Source organism: Xiphias gladius, chromosome 24, assembly GCF_016859285.1.
Source record: "Xiphias gladius isolate SHS-SW01 ecotype Sanya breed wild chromosome 24, ASM1685928v1, whole genome shotgun sequence".
Taxonomy (NCBI): domain Eukaryota; kingdom Metazoa; phylum Chordata; class Actinopteri; order Istiophoriformes; family Xiphiidae; genus Xiphias; species Xiphias gladius.
This window is the reverse complement of record NC_053423.1, coordinates 20,649,423-20,671,854: the sequence shown is the minus strand read 5'-3', so window position 1 is coordinate 20,671,854 and position 22,432 is coordinate 20,649,423. Positions and strand designations below refer to the sequence as shown.

Sequence of the window (22,432 nt, the reverse complement as noted above, 5' to 3'; positions counted from 1 at the left end):
CATTGTTTCTGCACGAGGTGCATCGCTGAGCTGCAGCCCGCATCAGTTGTCGTCGGTGAAGAAAACTAACGCACCCATTGGTGGTCTCCGAGGATTTCTGGGACGATGGTGCATTCATGAATTTGGGAAAACGGACACTTCTAGACCGAACACAGTAACCGCTGATAGAGACACTGTCGCACACGGAGCTGGGAAATTTTCGGTAAGAGAGAAACGTTATGTTTACGGTTAAGTTCAGGAAAGGGGTTCGTATTGTGCGACCAGCGTCGAATAACAGAAACGTCAGTAGTCCTGGGAAAAGCTTGATACAGTTGCTACGGACACGGCAACCACCCTATTTTAACTGGTCGAAACTTACGAAGGGTACGCAAAGGCAACCGAAGGGGGCGGGAACTTTGCGTAAGTGGCCACCATTGCTCAGGTTATTAAACAGCCGAAGCGTGTGGAGGAACATATTTTCTGCGTCTCGCCGAAACAAAGTCAAGCGGGTCACCTGCAGTTTCTTTGTTCTATTGGCCGGAATAAGCGATACCATGTCCGGCAGCTGGTGGAGCAGCGCCACGGTGACCCACGGGCTGATGGCTCTGTTTGCCATGGGCTCCTGGATTTCCGTCAATAGCCTGTGGGTCGAGCTCCCGGTGGTTGTCAATGTGCTGCCCGAAGGTCAGTTGTACAACTTCCATATATGTATACATACAGATATGTAAATCCAGTTATATGCAGGCCTTTATTATAATTTTGGGATCCCTGCGTTTCATTATTCAGAATTTGTTGGCTTCAGTTGGAGTCGAACTCATACCCGGCGATATTAGCTTCATCCTAGCTAGCTACACACTTAACTGAAGACCACAGCAGGACTAGTGGCGGGTTTGCCCATGCAAAATGGGGAAATATTAAATGCCTAGAATACGTTGGTATTACGCTTATGACAGTGTCAGTGATTAAAATTAGTAATACACATTAAAAAGCCATTGAGGGAAGAGGTACTCAGATCTGTAGTGTGAAAGTAGCAATACCACACTGAAAAAAAACACTCCCATTATAAGTCCTGCAAACAAAAGTAAAAGCAGACAAACTGTCCCAACAGTACGTATAGTAGTTAATAGTGACTTCACATAAAAATGTTTATTACACAGTAATTCATTAGTAATAATAATACAATAACCTAATACTCAGTGGCCTCTTTATTAGGTACACCTGCATATTCTAATGCAATCCAATGCATCTACTCTGCTATGAAGTCTATATTTACGATGCCTGTAATGCTCAGTTTTAGTTGACTTTGTCATAGAGGTGTTAATTATATGATTTAGCACTGAGGTCATAGTTAGCGGTGGTGTTGTACTGGATTACATTAAATTCAGAGGTGTTTCTAATTATTTGCCCCTCATGTATGTGAATGGGAAGCACACACACACAAAAAAAAATTAGAAACCCCTCTGAATATAATGTATTACATTACAACACCACCTTTAAGAATGACCTCAGTAATAAACATATAACTGATTTTACACATTTACAACAATGTCAAAAACTGAATATTATAAACTTTGTAAAGGTAGGATTTTTGGCAGAGCCGATGTATTGGATTGCAACAGCTTGTACAATAACATTGTGATATTACTAAAGTAAAATATCTGAAAACTTTTTCTCCTACTGCCTGTTTGACAGTGACAGTTGCCTTGAGAAGACTGGCACTTTTATTGCATAAGTTTCTGTTGCTGCGAATGTATTATACCTTGAAATCCTAACTTATATTAAGAATCAACAGTCAAATTATGTACTATTAGCATAACTTTTTAAGCATTAGGGGGCTACAGTATTTACAGTGAAGCTGTAAGTTACACACACAGTATGGCGTGTGGGACTTTAAAACTGTGATGTAGCTTTAGTGTTGTCTTTTCCTGGTCTTTAAAGCTGAATTTTTTATGTATGTGGCAGTCATAGGTATAAAAAAAATGACCAATAAATGGCTCTACCTATTTGTTCATCATATCCATGTTAATTGATTTTCTTTTCAACAATCTGGATGGACTTGAACATAAAAAAAACAGGCATATGCAGAGGAGTACTGACTATAGACGTCCATGCAGGAAATCTAACAAATGAACAACAGCAGCACATGCCCAGGAATAAGAAGAGTCCCAGTAATAGTGAATGAGTAATAACACAAACGAAGTAGCTGGCAACTGAAGCACCAGAGAGGTTATGACTCTAGGTGGCCCTATTTCCTGGCCTACATCTGTAAAGCCTCTGAGTATTACTGACTCAGAGTAAAAGGAGGTTTCTCTCTCAACATGTTCTTGTTTGTAAATATTTCTTAGTAAATGTTGTGAAATGCTTAAATGACACACATATGGCACATACACTGGTGCATGGTAAACTAAGGGGAAGAAAATCTCTGTTTTGGTCAGACTTTCACCAGGTATTGACTAAAATACATGAATTAAATAAGAAAAACAATGCATCTTAAGATCAACAGAACATATATAAAGAGAATACTGGATTGGCGGTTCAAAATAAGGAGATGTAAATCCCAAATATTGTCACATTTTTCATAAAAAAATGTAAAATTATAGTGAATATTGTTTTTGTTAATATCTTATTACCCTAACTGATATTTACCTTTTCTTTTTTCAGGATGGAACCTGCCTGCCTACCTCTCAGTGCTAATAGCATTCGGGAACCTGGGTCCTTTAGCAGTGACCATCACACACCACTGTGCTCCGGGACGTTTAAACGAACGCCTGGTCATCCACTGCATTCAGTTGCTGGCAGTGGTGGCGTCTGCTTTTCTGGCGGTGTTCTGGTCACATACTGTTACAATAGCAGGAGAGAAAAGGTCACTACTGTTCCTGCTCTTCACCTTTGTGTTGTCTTTGGTTAGCTGTACGTCCAACGTCACCTTTCTGCCTTTCATGTTTCGTTACCCCCCTCAGTATATTCGTACTTTCTTCATTGGTCAGGGCTTTAGTGCCTTGTTCCCTTGTATTGCGGCCTTAGGGCAAGGTGTTGGCAAGCTGGAGTGTAAAACTGTGAATGGCACGATGCAGCCAGAGTATTTAAAAGAGAGCTTTCCTGCCCAGAACTTCTTCTGGTTCTTGTTTGTCATGCTGTCAGTCTCAGCTCTAAGCTTCCTGGCTCTGACACAAAGACATACAGAGTCACAACAAGAGGCACAGCCACAGGAGTCTGACAATCCAGCGGCAGCAAAGAACGGAGAGGAGACTCACCCGCTAAACAACGGAGGGACGCCGGTGTCCGAGGAGCAGGTGCCGGTGGAGGAACAGCCATCTATTCAGACATTCTGGACACCACACAACACCTACCTGCTGGCACTGCTCGCAGTCTCCAATGCCCTCACCAACGGGGTCCTACCATCTGTGCAGAGTTTCTCCTGTCTGCCCTATGGCACCATGACCTTTCACCTCTCTGTGGTCCTTGGCAACATAGCAAATCCCCTGGCCTGCTTTCTGGCTATGTTTGTTGTCCTCAGGTGAGAAAATATAAGGAATACTTACTCGAATTTTAGTTCTGTCTTTGTGCTTAAGACCTTTTAAACTATTTGTAAAAGCTCAATTGATTTTACCTTGGATAGCTGTGACCATTTGTACTTACCATCAACTCTACTTTGTTTTCCAGGTCCTCCACAGGTCTGGGGCTCTTGTCTTTAGCAGGGGGAGTATTTGCTGCATATCTCCTGGCGTTAGCAGCACTCAGCCCCTGTCCACCACTCCTGGGAAACCCTGCCGGTGTGGCTTTAGTGGTGAGTGATAATACTCATTTCAATGCTTGGGTATTTTTTTTAAATTAATTGATTCTAGTGCAGATTTTTCCACCACATTTACCAAAAATGATCTTTTTAATTCCTTACTTTGAGAATTCTATAAAACCTTTTTTTTAAATTCAATAATCGGAGTCAGAGTTATCAAATGTTAAATATTGTCTTGACACAAGCAGTTGTACAAGAATTTTGCCTAAATGAATGAGCCTAAAATTGCCTACATTTCAATTTAACTTTTAATTTTCTGCTTAAATAATAAGTTAACAAGATCATAGGTCTGAGCAAACATTCAATGACAGCTTTCGGTACATGACATTTTTTGATACTTGGTGCTATGGACTTCTTTCCGTCAATAAAGCACATTTGTAAACTTGATTTTGATTGATTACTTTTGTGTGATCAATATATAATTCTGCTTTGTAGGTGTATTTATTTCCGTGTCTGATCTTTTTACTCGTAAAGTTTGTCGCAATGTGAGCGCTTAACTAAATCATTGAGTACCTTTCTGACATTTCATGACAATGATTGAGTTATACAGTATGCACTAATGATGGTTTAATGATTGGTGCTATAAATAGCTACAACCTTAATGAAGGCTGCTATGGCATAATTAAACCCCCACCGATGTAACACAGTCAGTGAAATTCTGCTGCTGCTTTGTCATTCTTTTCATTTACTGGTTTAACTAGTACTGGAGCAGACCGAGGTATTTATATGCAAATGGCTGTTTAAGGGCATTTCTACATCCATTTATGGCGACTGTGACAGTGGAAATCGGGCTCGTGCATGTGCGCCCAGTTCCACAATGACTGAGATTTATAAAACAGAACAGAGCGAATGCACAGCTCTATAAATCTGACATTGTGAATAAAAAGGCTGTAGTCATGAATCTATACAGGGTTTACGGCGCCTGGCGTCAGATCTTTAACGCAGTAAAGCTTCAGTTTCATCTGTGCTTTTTCTCCCTGTTCTCCATGTCCACCACTGACCACAGATACTTGTTTGTGCCCCCTACAGGTCATCTCCTGGATTATTTTCACGGGTCTCTTCTCATATCTGAAGGTGGTGATTGGGACTTTGCTTCATGAGGCGGGTCACGCTGCCCTGCTGTGGTGCGGTATTTCTATCCAGGCTGGCTCCCTTATCGGAGCCCTCACCATGTTCCCCCTGGTCAACATCTATGATGTGTTTGCCAGAGCTCAGGAGTGTGTGGATAACTGCAGTTAGCAGGAGTGAGATATGTAATGTCTTCTGTTTTGTTTTTGTTTTTTTAAAATTCACACAGCTCCCATTCATTCCCCATGGGAGATGACTGTTTTAACCCAGTTTTGGGGTTCCTGAGTGAAGCACCAGATCTGTCTTGGCCTCATTTTTCTTGAGGATCATTCTACCTATGCGGCATCCTCTCCTGACTCAGAAGCCTCTGAGCCTGTGGAAGCAAACACATTCCCTGATAATGGGAGCATTGTGTTTCTGCACATTGACCAAGGGGATGTAAAATGCATATGATGCAGTAATACCACAAGTGCTTTGTGTGGTATTTAATAAAGAATCTCTGTGGTTGAAGTTGTTTTTAGTGGCAAAAACAACTGCTGATGGATTTTTCCCACTGCAACAGATCATGTGAAAAGTTATTTACTCAGGGACACAATCATTAACTTATTCAGCCACATTCATTGCTCCTGAAGGTAATTAATGCGAAAGATTCACACTGCTAGCTGCAAACCCCTCTCTACAGAGAGGGAAGCAGTGCTTATTTTTTTTCTCAGTGACTTTTTTTTCAAATGTCTGGCTACCTCTTCCCCTTGATTCCATGTAGGCATGAAATGTGATTATATCAGGGTCAGATATAAAGTTCAGTGGTGCAGAAGTCAGTATTATGAAAATCATAAATGCGGTAACTTTAAACATACAGTGTGCCTGAGAAATGTTGAACACGGCTTTCATAAAAGTCTGTTTCCTTTAGACTTAAATTTGTTTCTCTTAATGTTTTGTACAAATATTTGATGTATTTTACTTGTTTTTAGAAATGTATTTTAATATACAGTAATGTTGTGCTACCTTAAGGGAAAAATATCTGGCCACGATGAATAGTAATGTTATGAGTGAATACTGTGGCTACACAAGGGATTTTGTCAATGCAATCTTTGAAAGAATGATTATGTATATCTTTGATATGCACTCCTACCTTGTAAAGTAATTCTATTAACAATGCTGCTACATCACATCAGATTTATTAACTTCATTAAACTCTTGACGTTTACAGGGGAAGAATATCTGTTAATTTTGCGTCAACTTTATGTTGGTAATCCTGCATTTTTCATTTTATCAATTTTTCAAGTTTTGTACAGATTTTTAAATGGACTCCATGTTTGAACAGTTAAGTGATTGATAATTTGCTCTTCCTTTTTTTTTTCCTTACTGTTGCCTTTTTTTGGTGTTTTTTTTTAAGTGATCGTCATGCGTACATCATCATTTGACATTAAATGGCTGACATTAAATTTGTTATAATACTAAACTCTGACATTGTTAGTTTTACATTTCACAATGTGATATTAAATTAATTTTCAGCATTTTGTAATCCATGTTTCATGTTCTTGCCAAGCGTGTGATAAAAGATTGATACCACTCTCATGTCTGTATGTTAAATATGAAGCTACGGTTTTCAGCCGTTAGCTTAGGATAGCATAAAGACTGTAAATGGGGAATCAGCTAAACTGGCTCTGTCCAAAATATAACAAAATTTTACTACAGCACTCCTAAAGCTCACTAACATGTCACTTCTCCTTTGCTTAATCCATTAAAAAACTGAAGTGTAACCAAAACAAGTTGCACTTTTACAAGGGCTATTTACTAGCCAGGCTAACCGTTTCCCCTTGCTTCCAGTCTTTATGCTAAGCTAAGCTAACTGACTGCCGCCTGCAGCCTTATATTTAAACGCACATTTCAGAGAGTGGTATCAATCGTCTCAGCAACTCTTGGCAATAAAGCGTGAAGTACATTTCCCAAAATGTCGAACTACTGCTTTATAAGTTTGAAAAATGATGCCTTATCACATATTGGCTGTTGGTCATTTGGGTTTTTTCCCCCAAATGATTACATGAGGTTATATCAGGTCTTTTTTTTTTCTAAAAATTGAATGGAGGATTTCTAAGACCCTTTCCAGAGTAAATTAACAGATGAGATGTGTAGTTAAGTAACTGAACGGTATAAACACATCACTCATTTTCACCTCTGCTCCCATGATCCCCTTAAGCAGAGTTAATGAATTCTGTAGATTCTTGAATGAGTTTCAGTCATCCACAAATTTCTTGAGGGCAAATATGTTGGGGTGATGAGGCTAACAATCCCAACATGTGATATTCATTGATAACCTTAAAGGTCCCGACAGTGACAGTACTTAAGGTTAAGACAGTGATCAGTTAACCAAACGTGTCATGGTTGGCTACATGATCTCACACCCACTCGCCCCAAGGAGGGTTTAATTCCTTGGCGCACACACTGTTTACTTCACAGGACCTTGGCCTCTTTCTCTCTGCAGAAAACTTCAAACTCTCCACCAAAAAGCATGTGAGTATCTGCAGAGATGCATGCTATCAATTTTTATTTTAATATTTGAATGGTTTTAAATTGGTGTAGAAGAAGTGAAAAGATGTTGGAAGTTTTTTTTTTTGTTTTTTTTTTTTACTTATGTACAGAGCTGTTCTTCAAAATATGTTGATGTTTTAAACAGTGTTATTTGATTATTCTATATTCTAATGTTCATAATCTAAATATCCAAATGCAGTGAACAACCTTTCAAAGAGATTCTTTAAAATTACACTGATGTGTGTGTGTGTGTATATGTATGTATGTATATATATATATATATATATATATATATATATATATATATATATATATCTATATATAGATATATATATGCACCATTCTTCCACAACAGGTTACAATGTTGTTGCTGATCGGTGTGTGATTTTTTTTATTTAGCATTTTGCTTTGAGGACTCTTTTTTTCTAACACACTGCATGAATCCAGGAATTATTTTCCTCATCCGTCACTGATCTAAGCCTCCACAGCAAGCTGTTTCCTTTTCAATAAACAATGTACTGGTCAGATGTTTTCTAATGTTATGTAATATGTTACCAATACAGCAGGTGGTCATGTTTTCTTTGCTGTATGCTTGATGTTTTTTTGAGTGGGGTTAACCCACATGCTGCTTGTAATGAAATGAAACAACTTGATAAGTGGCATTTTGCATGTACAGTTTTCAGCTTTTAATGTTTCAACTCACGTGACTGACTGAATCTGCACAAAATAAATCATTGGTAATTGAACGGCTACCAAAAAAAAGGAAAGACAATATCCTAAGAAGATAATAAACATTAACCAAATAAATGAAGAAGCATAATGTAGGACGTCTTGACAGAGGATGCTTCCTCATGGTGACACATTAATTTGTTGAGTTTACCATTGACACTTTTGTGCTGTAAAACCTTTTTGTTGACTTTGCTCTATTGTTTTATTCACTGTAAATATTTCTCATTGTTTTTGCAATGACACAGAATAAAGGAAGAGTCAAACACACCCACATTTGTTTTTGTCCCTTACAAGGAAATTGCATTACTTTAACTATAACCATGACATACCTAGACCAATTCTTATCCAAACTATAACCCAATCTTAACTCTTAACACTGAGCTACAACCAAGTCTAAACCCCTTAAACTTTATGGCTAGCCTTTTGTGGACCAGCTTTTTGCCGCCTAACGTGATTAATACACACAGCACTTGTTTTTTGGAATGCTTTTTTTTTTTCCAAATTAATTTGGTTTAATTTACAGTGGTTTATAGAAATTTTGGTTCAGGAGAACTTAGTTTGTGATCCTCAAATGTCAAAAATTACTTCTGAAAAACTCAGCCGAGGCTCTTTCCAAATATATTTGCATGGGTACCTGGTACAGATCTGTAACTATCTAATAATTTCCTCTGAAGTTTCCTGGCAAGAAATTATTAATTTATTATTGGAAACTTTTTATTTGTCAAAATGTTGAATTGTATGCTTACCTGTGGACAAATTTCACATTTCCGCATGTTATCAGACTGTCTAGGTTACACTATCAATTAACTGGAATGAATTCATTGTGCAGGTGGACATGTATGAATTTAACATTGTCCCCATTGTCCTTATGAGTTGTACAAAACCATATTGTTCTTTCCAGAAAATTTCTGTGACATTATTAGGAAATGTTACTGCCTGTGGATTTTCACCAAATGTGATTATATTTTTGGAGCCTAATGTAACTGTTGCTAATTTTTTTTTTAACACAGGAGGACCATCAACTAAATACACAGAGCTCCATTGTAACAGAATAAGCAACAGCCACCAGCTCCAAACCTAAACCTTAAACAACATCCTTGGATGGATAAACTGTAATGTTAAAAAAAGCCTGTTTAACAAGACAAAGAGTCAACAGCCATGCTAGCGGCACTGTGAAGCTGTAGGCACTGCTTCCGTGCTTTGAGCTAAATGCTAAATTAAGCATGCTAACATGTTTAGGAGGTATAATGTTTATCATATTCACCATCTAATCTTGGCATGTTAGCGTGGTAACATTTTCTAATTGGCACTAAACACAAAGAACAGCTGAAGCAGCAGAGGCTTTGCAGGTATTCTCTCATTAACCAAAATATTATTCAACTTAAAAACTGGATCCCGATATGGTGGAAAATGAAAAGCCATTAGGATTTGTCATCTAGGGAACACGAATGCCTAAACCAAATTTTATGGCAATAAATCCAATACTTGTTAGTATATTTCCTTACACAACAAAAATGTCCACATGGTGGCGCTAGATAAAAATTCAGAAGTCAGAGGAATTCATCATGAATGTTTCATGAATGTTTGAACAAATTTCATGGCAATCCATCCCATTGTTACTGAGATATTTCAGTCCCAACCACAGGGTTGGACCATCTTTCAGAATGGCTTCAAACAGTTTCAGATTTGAGGTACAAGTTTGGAAATTCAGTAGTGACTTAAAGGTCAGAGTCTATTTAATAAACTAGCTTGGAACTAAACTTGAACTTGACATATACCTTTGTCCATTTCTAGAGAAAACCATCCCAAACATGTCACTTCTCACCCACCTGTTGGCGTGTCTGTTCGGAATGGGCTCCTGGGTTTCCATCAACGGCCTCTGGGTGGAGCTGCCTCTGATTGTTCCCCAGATCCCAGAGGGCTGGTACCTGCCCTCGTACCTCTCAGTCCTCATCCAGATGGCCAACGTTGGGCCTCTCTTTGTCACCCTGATGCATCGCTTCCGGCCCGGCGCCCTGAACGAGACAGCCGTCATATATGTGATCATCAGCCTGGGTACTGTGGCAAGTTTCCTGCTGAGTTTCTTCTGGAAGGAGACTGTTGTTGTGGCAGGTGTTCCTCGCAGTGTAGCCCTCCTCATCTTAACTTTCTTCCTCGCTGCTGTTGACTGCACTTCCTCCGTCACCTTCCTGCCCTTCATGATGCGCCTCAAGCCTCAGTATCTCACCACCTACTACATTGGGGAGGGCGTGAGTGGCCTGCTGCCTGCTATAGTGGCTTTGATCCAGGGTGTTGGGGTAGTCCACTGCATAAACAGCACGCAATCTCTGAACCACACCCTGAACTCCTCCAACCACTCTATGACCTCTGACCTCAGGGCCCAGTATCAGCCAGCCAACTTCTCTGCTGAGGTGTTTTTCTTCTTCCTGAGTGCCATGATGCTGGTGTGTCAGGTGGCGTTCCTGCTGCTCAACTACCACCCGGCTGTGGCCAGGGAGAATCCCAGCGATCAATACACGAATGGACTGAAAGAGAAATCTCAGAGAAACAGGAAGTGGGCCGAGCAGAAGCCCATGATGGATCCGTACAGACCTTCAAACCAGAAGCGCAGAAGCGGCTTCGGCACCGGTGCTTACAGCTGGATGCAGGTGATTTACATCTTTGTGATTCTGGCCTGGACGAATGCTCTGACCAACGTGGTGCTTCCCTCGGTGCAGTCCTACTCATGCATGCCGTACGGGAACAGCGCCTATCACTTATCAGCCACCATGGCTGCTGTGTCCAACCCTCTGGCCTGCTTGATCGCCATGTTCCTCCCTATAAGGTCAGTGTGATGTGTGTAATCAAATTATCCGCTCAAAGTTCACCACGATACGAGGCTCATGGTTAGATACACTTTTGTTTTTTAATAGGGTTTAGTTAACTTTATCTTCTATAGCCTAAAATTACAAATATGCCTTGAAGCTTTACAAATTGGACCGAGAGGATACGACAGCCTCTGTCCCGGACCCTCGAATCAAAAAAGAAAAAAAAGTCACAAAAACACCCTTTAAAGAGGAAAAAAAAAAAAAAAAAAAAAGGTAGAAGCCTCAGAAAGTTTAGATTTGTAAAATGTGGAATAACTTCAAATTTCTTACTTTTGTAAAGTGTTTTTTTTTTTGCAAATAATATGATGCCACATTAAAAATGTATATAGTCTGAAGATACTGACAATTATTTCTACAAAAGTTTTGAAAATGCAGGTTGAAATAAGGTCAATATTTTCTCACTACATGAAGAAAATAAGTCAAATTCCTTGTATGGGAATAAATTATGTAGTATAAATCATGTCAGTCTTTAAAACGTATCTGAAGAATAACAATGTCTAGATGAAAATGTCCTCAGTAGAGACTGTCTGAACTCGGTTGGAGTGACATTCTCCGAACACCTGGGTCGGCCACAATTTATCCATCTTTACACAAAACGCTGTTGCATTTCGGAAACAGGACTACGACTATAAACTTTTCAACGTTTGCAGGCACAGGTTGAGACTAGAGCTGCAAAAAATATATACATTTGTTGTCAGTTAATTTGTCTTTTTTTATATATATTAACTGATTAATTGATAAATGTCCATCGTAATTTCCCAGGGTCCAAGTTCAAGGCATAGTATAGAAAACAGAGTAAAGCAGCAAATCCTCCAAATTGAGGGACTTACACAATCAAACAATCATCACAATGGTTGTTGATTAATTTTTCTGTCAATTGACTTTTCAATTAATCAACTTATCTCAGCTCCAGTTTAGCCTCCCCAGTTGTTAATGAATGGCATTTAATTGTGTGCTCTGGCACGTGGCCTATGCCAAGATAAAATGGCTACTCTTCTGGACGCCATAACTGATAAGATTTTATTAACGCTGCAATACGTTCTGCAGCGCCACCATCCATGTGATCCACAGGTTTTTGGTTTTTTTTGGGTCACACTGTTGCCACAACATCTCAATAGATCCTGGCTACAGGAATCAAACCCGCCTGACCCGACACAGCCAGAACCCTGAATGCTCCTCTGTCACCTCACAGATCCCTGCTGCTGATGGGAGCCCTCACGGTGATCGGCAGTGGCGTTGGAGCCTACATAATGGGCATGGCGGTGCTGAGCCCATGCCCACTGCTGGTCAACGACACCGCAGGTGGTGTCATCATTGTGAGTGCACTGCTAGGGCTTCTTCTACTCGAACATCCAACATTATCCTCCTACTCGCAGGTGTAAAGATGAATGAATGTCACTGAGACGCCACATGTAGGTACCCAGGCGCGCCGGACTCACCCCTCTCCCCGCTCCACAGGTGTCGGCCTGGATCGTCTTCGTCCTCGCTCTGTCCTATGTGAAGGTGATCATCGGCGTGATCCTGCGCGACGAGGGCCACGGCGCCCTCGTGTGGTGTGGGGCCGTAGTGCAGCTCGGCTCCCTGCTGGGGGCCGTCACCGTGTTCCCGCTGGTCAGCGTGCACAGCTACTTCTCATCAGGAGACCCGTGCAGCACAAAGTGTGTTTAGATAATGAGGTCACGAGGAACGGACCGGAAGGCAGTAAGAGCGTGACCGCCCCCCCCTCCTTTATCTGGCGGGAAGGATATGTGAGAATCAGCTTGGCGCGCGGCGACATCTGAGTCTGAATGCGTCATTCGTCACAAAATAAGTAAACCACAAAAAAATATATATATATAAATACAAGCTAACGAGCAGATGCTGCCGCCGTGGATTTATGCCGCGTGACAAACGCGTTGACAGATGCAGTTTGGGCCTCAAAAGGATCAAGTTGTGGGGTCGTTTATCAACTTAAACCCGTCTGTCATCCGTCCTTTTCATGTTCAATTGGGAATCCAAATTCGGAAAAGATGAAAAAAAACGACTCGTTATCTCGTTAGTCAATTACGAACCAAACACACACACTCACTCACACACACTCACACACACTCACACACAAAACAAACAACGGCTTGTTTTTCGCGCTTTGTATTCTACGATCAAGTCAAAAATAGGGCCACGGACCGAATTCGATTTTGATATTCAATTTGCCCGGTTCGTGTGAGCAGGAAGTTGCCGAATTCTTTGTGTGCTGCACTTGATAAACTTGCAACAAATACACTTCGGTGATGGCGGGACCCTGATTTGATGAAACAAATACGAGCTTGAACATCAACATAAATGTTTTTTTCGGCAAGGAATTTGGCAAGATAAAAATACGAGGAATGAGCCTCGTTTTCTGTTTTTTTTTCCCCCTCCGTGCGCTGACAGGAATGGGAACGCTTCAGAACTTGCCTGAGTATCCTCCCGTTTTTAGGGTCTCTTCAGTATCAAGATAATTAATTGATAGGTGTCAGCGCATCCACTGGTACACAGCCAAAAATTAACTGGTAGTAGTTAATTCGGCGAACTTCATTTTTCCAACATGTAGGCTAAGGAAATACAAAACGTTGCTGCCTAATTTGGGCAAACTGACTGTATCCATGGCAACACTATACTTCCTGTTTCTCGTAAAAGTTGATCTGTTCACACAAGTGAAGACTTTAAACGTGACACTTTGCAAATTACTTTGTTAGGGGAGAAAAACCCACTTATGTTCATGTTCAAGATCATAATTATTACATTAAATCAGATCCCGCCATCACCGAGGTGTATTTGCTGTAAGTTTATAAAATGCAACACACGAGGAAGTCAGCCACTTCCTGGTAGGCTGTTTTTTGTTTTTACGGAATGATTCATAAATGAGTAACGAAATAACTTTTTTTTTCCTATTTTGGATTCTCAATTCAATAAGGAAAGAACGAATAATAAACGGATTTTTTTTTTTTTTTTTTTTTTTTAATCCACCTTTGTTAGATCTCTTTCTATCTGCCAGGACCAACAGTCCAGTGTGAGCACTCACAAATTCACCAGTAAATTATTATTCAATTAAAAGTAAGTAAAGTTACTCAAAAAATATAGAAGCATATCTGCTACTTCAGGCTTACTTTGCTTTACTTGACTCTGTGAGTACTTGCCTTTATTATTTGTCAATAGGTTAAACTTTTTTATTTTGTGTATGTTGTTAGTGTTGTGTGCCTTTCTGCTTGTATGTCTAAAAGCTCAGCGTGTTGAAAGTATAAACATATGTTACATCTCTGACTGGTACAGTCTTTATAAAGCTTATTTACATGAACTGTGTGGAAATGAATGATTTGTAATATAATAATTCTGTAATCATTATTGTTATTTTTAATCATATTGTTTACTGTATGATATTATAGGACATTACAAAGATATAAGCCCAGGAAGATAATGCGTCTCTTTTCTTTGTAACCCGATGACCTGAATGTACACAAGCTGGACAATCAGACTTCAAAGAATCATGAACATAATAAGCACAGTTTTTCAGAATAAAACACAGGCCGCTTTTGTCTACAGATAATTAGAAATAGATAAATACACACGTAAATCCATACAGGTGTAATCAGACTGAGTGAAAACACCAATGTGAGTGTGCAGAGCAATAAACAACACAAGTCTCTATAGCGGTGGGTCAGTCATTGCTGGTTTTTGCACTTTGACATGTTACACTGACGATACAGAATATGGCCAAGAGTGTGTGGATATGCAAACATTACACCCACGTGGCTCTCTGCAGGCCGTTCAGGTTCTTGAATGCCATGTCTTCTCTAAAATATGAAGTAATCCTAATTTACATAATATTTTCATATGATGTTATCAAATGATCATAAGGTTCGTCGTCATATTTTCTATACTCCAGATTGGCAGGAGAGGCAGAGCTGCCCTCGAGGCAGAAACCTTCAAAACTGATGAACATTTCAGTCATTAACATGCCATAACTCAGCCAATGAGATTATTTCTCCATCAAATAATTACTGTCACTACTAAAATCTCCATCTGCAGTCCAGTGTTTGCTCCAAAGTCTAGATGAGTGCTGATTTTCAGCCATAATTATTGAAGAATACAGATGTGTTCTCTAAGTCTAAAGGTCTGCATTCAGGTAAATCTGCTCAACTTGGAGTTCAAGTGATGAAAATGTTGTTCAGCTTTGTCAGATTTGCTGTTCTTGTAGTGAGAACAATCATCTGGCTTTCTTTTCCCACCTCAAGCAGGTAAACACCTTTCGTTTGGTGGAGAGGTAAAACAGTGGACGCACAACGGTTGCAGCAGACAACAAGAGTATAAACCCAGGCACACTATACAGTCATACGAGCTTTTAATCGCATCGCTGAACCTCTCCAGCGAAGCCACTGGAATGTAAAAAAACAAGGCGATGCTTGACGTAGCACGGATGGTCTGGAAGGCTCTCCTCTTGGCAGGATGCAGCTTGTTTCTGCCCGGGCCGCAGTTCCTCAGCGTCCTCGCCACACTGATGCTGCACTTCACCGCCATTCCAGCCGCACACATCATCACAATAAATGGGAAAGTATCTATCAGTTCCCCTGAGAGAAAGGAGACAGTGTTTGCAGTAAAAGTACCCGCGAAAGCGGCGAGCACAGGGAGGATCCGCGCTGTCGCAGCACCAACCTCCCTGTAAGTGTGTTTCTTCAGCAGAGGGTAAAATGTGTGGTGAATCACAGCAGCGTATATCTGCATGCAGACAAATGACAAACTCGTTGGCCCTCCCATTTGTGCATACACAAACAAAAACCTGAGGACGTCCATCTGTTTGTGCGGCAGCACAAAGAGGTTAATTAAATGCACGATGGATATAAAGTGATGGAAGTTGTGAAACAGAGCTAAATTAACATTCAGGATGTCTGTAGTCTCAGTGTATGTGAAGGTGATCCACAGCAGTTTGAAGACCACCGGCTGTCCCACGAAAAAAGTCATGATGTCAGCCAGTGAGAGACACGCCACTCGACCCAGTCCGCACTCACAGGGCTGTTGGTTGCTGGACTTGAGTGTGACAGTCCTGATTGATTTCTCCACCTTACCAGAGTGTGGTTCAGAGCTGCAAGAAACAAGCCATCAGAGAGAAGCTACTGATGGAGGTACATGATCTTAGTTTTATCTGTTAATATAAAAGCTATGGGAGCTGAGGATTTCATATAGATACAGAAACACATACTGTAAAATTCCTAAACACTTTCTGACTCCTACATGCCTGAAATGGTTTGATCTCGTAATTCTGTCATTTTTGCATTATTAATACAGTATTTTCTATATAATTTGACCAATTCTATGCTAATAAGTAACAAAAATACACCAATGCAATGTCAATTCAACCTTTTTCAAGTTCTTTAAACTCTTTAAAGAAAGATCTATCTCTACATGTATCTTGAGAAGAGACAGAATAAAGCAGATGACTGCACTAAAATGAAGAAAAATGACATTTGATTCTTGAAAACTTTTTTTAAAAATTGTTTTTGGTTGGAAAAAAAGTCAGCTTAAGCTCACTGCATTGGTACATTTCTTCGTTTCGAAACACTATGATTTTTAGAGCTCATTTACAGACTAAGATGATCGATAACATAGATGTTTGTAGCGTATTGTTTTGTTTTTTTAAATTAAGTATCATTTATGTAAGGGCACAAAAGCAAACGCTGAACTTACTTAATATTGTTTCATACTCCTCTTTTAATTTATATGAAACTGTCCATTGTAAATATAACCATATAATTTAACCTTTAAAACTGAAGTCTTAGCCTACCTGGTGCGTTCAGCCGCTGCTCGGATGTTACCAAAGAGTTGTCAACAGAATCATTTACAGGCTGAGGAAAAACAACACCTGATTTTCCTAATTAGATGTAAAACAGGAGCAAGGCAGCCATGCAAAACCAACAACCCGCGAGTCCAACACGTCCTGATTTTCATAACAGCTGAGTTTCGAAAAATGCATATATATACATACATATATGTATATATATGTATATATACTTCCAGAAACCAGCATTTGTCAGTGCTGGGATTAATTGCATGTTAAAAATCCAGCAGGAGTTATACAGACCACAGGGTGTCAGTGTGCACCACAACATCTTGCATCCAACCACTGCACTGGAGAAGGCTTGAGCAGCAATATCACATTCAGAAAGGCCTTGTAAAAGCAGTAATGACAGGACAGTTTCTGCTGTGGGATCCTTTCTGGGGTTAGCACCATGTAGATGAAGTGCTTCTGTTGTGAAATGAAAGGGTTTTTTTTTTGTTTTGTTTTAACTGTAATCAAACACTGATATAGCTTCTTAATGAAAGGGTCAACTCTGTGGATGCAGTAAAGGAGTAAGTTGATATCTGTGTTGGGGAATTTTGTGGGGTTAACGGATGTGGGAATGTTGTCTGCTGTAGTTTTTAGTGCTACAGCAGAATCAAACCTGCACTTGAATGCAAAAGCTTGATGCTTCCAAAAACATTGTAAAGTATATTTTTTTCCCCCTCCTGTTTTCTCTGGTTTCTTATGTTTGGAAACACTGAAGTTATCTTTTTCCACAGAAATAAAATGCAAATTATTTCATTTCTGTGTTCAGATTTTGGCTTCTTGCGTGTTTTTATTGAATCAGTTTATCTGCATAACCCTTTCTGAATGATATTATATTATTTTAAGTTGAGGCCTAGAATCCTCTGGGTTTCTAGCCTTTCCCTACTCGTTACACATATTTTTCTTATTGAATTTTTGCATGATTTTAACTGTGCAAAATAGACCTTGAACTACAAAGGTTGAGCTTGAACATCAAGTACATTGGGTAGTATGTATACAAGATGTTTATTTTTTTCCCACAGCTCTATTTTACACCCGTTGTAAAGCAAATACCACAGATTAGAAATCAGTTTACTTAATTACAAAATTAAAGCTGCAGAAGGACTAACAAGGTGACAACTCCTAACAGCAAGACTTAACTGAATATGTTGACATTGCCGACACCTTGTACCAGCTACATCAGTAAACTTCTGTATCGTCTCCGGCGCCAGCTTTCTCTTGACAAAACGCCAACTAACCTCTGTTTGAATTTCACTCTTTGATTTAATTATTTCATCCTCTGAGCAGCACAGTTTCAGCAGGTTAAATGCGAATCTGATCTGGGCAAAAAACACATACCTGCAGTACGATGTCTCCGGCTTAGACAATGTGAGTTCATTTTAAAGGACTATGGCGGAGTTTTTTGCAAGTTTTGTCTCCTAGTACACCATTACATTGTTGCTGACAAAATTTTCAAAAGAGGTTTAAGATTTTTGGATACAGTTTTACTTCTGTTCCACATAGACAACATGCAAAACCGCTGATATGATCCTTTAACATAAAATCTGTACGTCTACGTCTATGCTTATCATAAAGTTGCAGTGCAGTTCCGGTAAAGGCGGGACATTTGTACATTTCAGGAGAGGGCGCAGGACCTTCAACATATCATTGTGTGTGTGTGTTTTTTTAATCATATGAATCTAATCGAAAAGGCCTCATCCCAATCACTCTCTCCTTTACAATGTGATGCCACACAGAGCATGTATTGACTGATTTTATGTCATTTCTACAGTGAGAAAGACACCATACACAGGAAAGAGATGAAGGCTTATTTATTGACAAGTACACAAAATAGATCACAAAGCAGAACTAAGCGTTACAGACTAACAATAACCTCCTCGGTAAACATTTCAGTATGGCTTCTTTCATGCCCTTCAGTAACATGGATTAAGACTCATAAATACATATAAAACTGGGAACAGGTGTGTAAGCCAATTCAGTTTTATGAGAGCGCAAACAAATTAGTACATAAACCACAGTATGTAGGTAACCATGTAGAAGAAGCTGTATGATTAACATGGATAAACAGAGCACATGCTGAGAGAATAAATATGAAAAATACAAAGACAAACATTAAAGATTTATATATTTGTATTGCTGTTCACCGTTGTTAAGTATTCTTTGGATTACAGACCCTCTCAGGTACACCGCTGATTGTATACATTCTTTGACAGACTAATGCTACCTGCATGTTGCATAGCTTCCAGGGAGTAATAAAAGTCAAGCTTTGTCAAAACTGAGATGATTTTTTCTTTTCTTTGATAAAAGTCCAACTAGTTTTACTGTAGCCAACAGATTACTCCAGAGTTCGTGTTATTTTCAAGTCAGTATGCAGTCCACATTATTTTTTATCTCGAAAATGACACTAAATGAGTCAATGTCTTGGGACTACACAGTTTGTTTGTTTTTTGTGCTGTAAGATTGCATAAAAGCATAACTTTCTTTCGAGGTTTGGGAAACATATCAACTGAAAAGCTTTGCCGTTGCCGCTTGATTTCAAGTGACAGTAACTTGTTTCCATAACAGGAAAAAAAAAAAAAAAAACTTCAATTAATACCACAGGTTTAGTGGTTAAGTGCTCATTGTTGGTTGTGAATACAGAAAATGTATTCAGTTTTATTAATAGTAACTTTATCTTGTCTTATATAATTTCCATACAGACATGCTAACCAAACAGGATTTAAAGCAAGACCATGCAACCTTTTGAAATTTCTCCTGTTTACAAATGAAAAGTTGAACTCATAAGAAATAAAACAAACCCTTCATCAATTCAATACACTCAGACGTTTTGCTGTTAGAACCTTATTCGGTCTGGTATGACCAGTAGCTTATGGTGGCTAATGTTAGCTAATGTTAGCAAACTTTAAACAGATATTACTGTATAATGGACATTGCTTAGTCAGTTTGCTCACTTTATGACTATTCTCCATTTGTGCTAGTGTTACAATATCTCTTAGCATTTACCATTACCCCATAATTGTCGCTTGTGGCCGCAGTAGCCACTGTTCAGCAAAAGTTACATTATCTCGCTTTAAAAAAATCTTTAATTTCAAATTTTGAGGTTGAACTTCTCAAGCCAAACTCAAGCCACATCTTTCCATTTCCAGCCGAAGGCACTTCTCTGTTAGATTGTCTCTCTGTAAGGCCAGATATGCAAACTGAAGCAGTACAGACACTGTATATACAAATTACGTAAGACATAGGCACTGAATCATTTACAAACTGCAGCAAAAAAGACATATAAAACAATTCTTGGTCCTCTAAAAGCGTACTTTGTTGCGGGGGCTTGGGATGGCAGGTTTGGTTGCTACATACTCAGTTTACATGTTTTAAAAAAGTCAGTCATGTGATTTATTTCCTTGGATACTTTCTGCATAAAGGCAATATATATGAAAAACAAGGCACACATTGGACCCTGGTCATCTGGACAATACATTTACATTTGTTCTCCTTGCATTTCCCTCTGCTGCTTCTTGCGCGCTGTAGTCCAAGCAGGCAAAGCACTGAGTCAATTTTGTTTGGCGTTTCCCTTTTATAAATTTTTTTCATTTTTGGTTGTTGTTGTTGTTGTTGTTGTTTTTGTTGTTTCCTGTGTCAGTTTTGCAGGTGACGGGAAACTACGCATGGCTGTGGACGGAGATGCTTGACAGGTCGTTCCTGATGATCTCGTTGACTGAAAAGGAAAGGAGAGAAAAGGACGGTCAGTGTGTCAGTCACCATGCTGAGAGCTTGCATGTAAAGTACAACGCAGCATGTGACTTCCTTAAAGGCCGTGAAAATCTATTTTCTCTATTAGATTCTTGCTAAAAGCAATAGCATCTGACTTGAATGCACTTTTTTTTTTTTCTTTTTTGCCAACTTTAGAACAAATTAGAAATTGCTGTATTTGTGTTGTCCACTCTGTTCGTCTCACTGGTTTGAAGCTGGCCGGGAAAAGGCAATGTCACATATTTTCATTCAGCAATCAGCATTTAAATCAAAACCTGATGATAGTGATGATAGAGTTGTTAACTCGTGTTGCCAGGACACAGTCAAGTTGAAGTACATCAGGGTTTCCATCCAGTTTTTGACTGTTAAATTCATAATAAATAATAGCTAAAGATGTTTTTTCTTCCCAACTTAAACTTTGATTGTTTCTTATTCAGTCATGAATAACATCTAAAAACAGTTTTCAAGGGCTTTTTGGCGAGTGCAATAAGCTTTAAACCCAACATTGGCATAATATGACGCTGTGTTCAAATGTTAGAAAAACAGTTGCTCATTTTACACGTCCAGTAGACATGGAGCAACATTAGCAGCCATTCGGAGCCATCAGACAAATGTAGGTCGAGTATTTGCTCTTCTTTTGAGTCCTTTTTCGGTCTCCTCTAGCTCTTCAGGACCTTATCTGGCTCTTTACTGCTAAATGCTCAATTTTTTTGTCAGTTGGGCAGGTGTTGTACAGTGGGTTTATCGGAGATTTAATTTTTTGCCTGTAAAACAGCTGCCGGCTGCGGGCGGAAACAACGCTGAGGAGAGCGGGTGAGCGTGGACCAAAATCGATCAGCTGAAAGATACTAAAACACTTCACAGGGCTGAGGGAAACTGCAGAGCTGGGTTTGTCTCTAGGAGTGACACCTTTCACGTTACACATACGTACCACTTTCCACCACTGTGAATAAAATTCTCTGGGCTACATGGGATCTGTTATTTCCTCTGAGTCAAGCTAATAGAATCACTTTATATCTGAGGTCCCCAGACCTTTTTGCATCAAGAGAGATGATGCAACCTCCTGCTGTCTCTAAAGGATCCAGGTGCACTTGTTTATCTGTTTTAATCAGCTGTGTGCTTTGGCTGACAAAGGTGGGATGGTCCAAGAGCAACTACGCAGGCTGACTAAAGCTAAACCAGAAAAATACATAAATATTAATTCACTGATAACAGAGAAAAGGACAAATCAGTCATTTTTGTTTTTTGCCTCACTCAGTGGGATTGAGACGGTTCATTTTTCATTAGCGTTTACTGTTCTTATCTGCGAACTCATTTATAACTTTGAGGAGAGTGCCTCCACAATTCCTCCCCCTCCAATTCCCTTCTTTAATCTGCCTCTCGCTTTTCTAATCAGCATCTAGGTACAGGTTCAAGCCCCTCTCGTGGCTCTCACAAGGATGACAAATGTGAGGGGGGAAACACTCCTGGAGCCGACCCTCAGAATCTGAGCCAGCGGGCCGAGGGAGGAATTCCCTCTGACTGACTGGACGCTGGAAAAGCAGCCTGGAAACCTGAGATCCCCCCCCCCACACACACACACACACACACTCACAAAGGAAAGATTTTTTTTTTAAAAACATTTATTTTCATCGCAGGCGGTGACCCAGCACTGGCAAGGCCGCTTCCTAACTGAAATACCACTTACTTCCTATCACGAAAAAGATGAGGGGGTGTACAGGCCTCGCAACAATTCTATTCATGCACAAACACACACACACACACACACACACACACACACACACACACACACACACACACACACACACACACACACACACACACACACACACACACACACACACACACACACACACACACACACACAAACAGCAACAACAA

General features: G+C 39.7%; 3 protein-coding genes across 6 annotated transcripts in view; 2 read left to right on the top strand and 1 right to left on the bottom strand.

Moving 5' to 3' along the window:
- Window positions 1-414: 414 nt before the first annotated feature.
- Window positions 415-7,403, top strand: slc52a2 (solute carrier family 52 member 2). The gene is made up of 4 exons (XM_040120868.1): window positions 415-663; window positions 2,641-3,496; window positions 3,643-3,766; window positions 4,802-7,403. Exons 1-4 carry the CDS (start codon window positions 534-536, stop codon window positions 5,009-5,011), a joined length of 1,320 nt encoding a protein of 439 aa, XP_039976802.1. The 5' UTR covers window positions 415-533; the 3' UTR covers window positions 5,012-7,403.
- Window positions 7,404-9,912: 2,509 nt separating this feature from the next.
- On the top strand, window positions 9,913-12,636 carry si:ch73-196l6.5 (riboflavin transporter 2). The gene is made up of 3 exons (XM_040120887.1): window positions 9,913-10,925; window positions 12,161-12,284; window positions 12,427-12,636. The coding sequence occupies exons 1-3, from the start codon at window positions 9,913-9,915 to the stop codon at window positions 12,634-12,636; spliced, it is 1,347 nt and encodes a 448-aa protein (XP_039976821.1).
- A 5,980-nt stretch (window positions 12,637-18,616) lies between these two features.
- nfatc1 (nuclear factor of activated T cells 1) overlaps window positions 18,617-22,432 on the bottom strand; it is a 40,922-nt gene continuing 37,106 nt past the window's right edge. For 3 of the 4 annotated variants that reach the window (XM_040122484.1, XM_040122486.1, XM_040122487.1), the window contains exon 11: window positions 20,417-20,516. Coding sequence is in view for 1 of the 4 variants with exons in the window: in XM_040122485.1 (XP_039978419.1) it covers window positions 20,461-20,516 (56 nt within the window). In the remaining 3 variants the exon portion in view is untranslated. Of the gene's footprint in view, window positions 20,517-22,432 lie in introns of all 4 variants that reach the window. The other variant, XM_040122485.1, reaches the window with a different exon arrangement.

Excerpts from the sequence above, each read along its gene's own strand:
- si:ch73-196l6.5 (XM_040120887.1), top strand. The coding sequence starts at position 9,913 with ATGTCACTTCTCACCCACCTGTTGGCGTGTCTGTTCGGAATGGGCTCC. Across the intron at positions 10,926-12,160 it reads GCCATGTTCCTCCCTATAAG|ATCCCTGCTGCTGATGGGAG; the intron begins GTCAGTGTGATG and ends GTCACCTCACAG. Across the intron at positions 12,285-12,426 it reads CCGCAGGTGGTGTCATCATT|GTGTCGGCCTGGATCGTCTT; the intron begins GTGAGTGCACTG and ends CCCGCTCCACAG.
- slc52a2 (XM_040120868.1), top strand. The coding sequence starts at position 534 with ATGTCCGGCAGCTGGTGGAGCAGCGCCACGGTGACCCACGGGCTGATG. Across the intron at positions 664-2,640 it reads TGTCAATGTGCTGCCCGAAG|GATGGAACCTGCCTGCCTAC; the intron begins GTCAGTTGTACA and ends TTCTTTTTTCAG. Across the intron at positions 3,767-4,801 it reads CTGCCGGTGTGGCTTTAGTG|GTCATCTCCTGGATTATTTT; the intron begins GTGAGTGATAAT and ends TGCCCCCTACAG.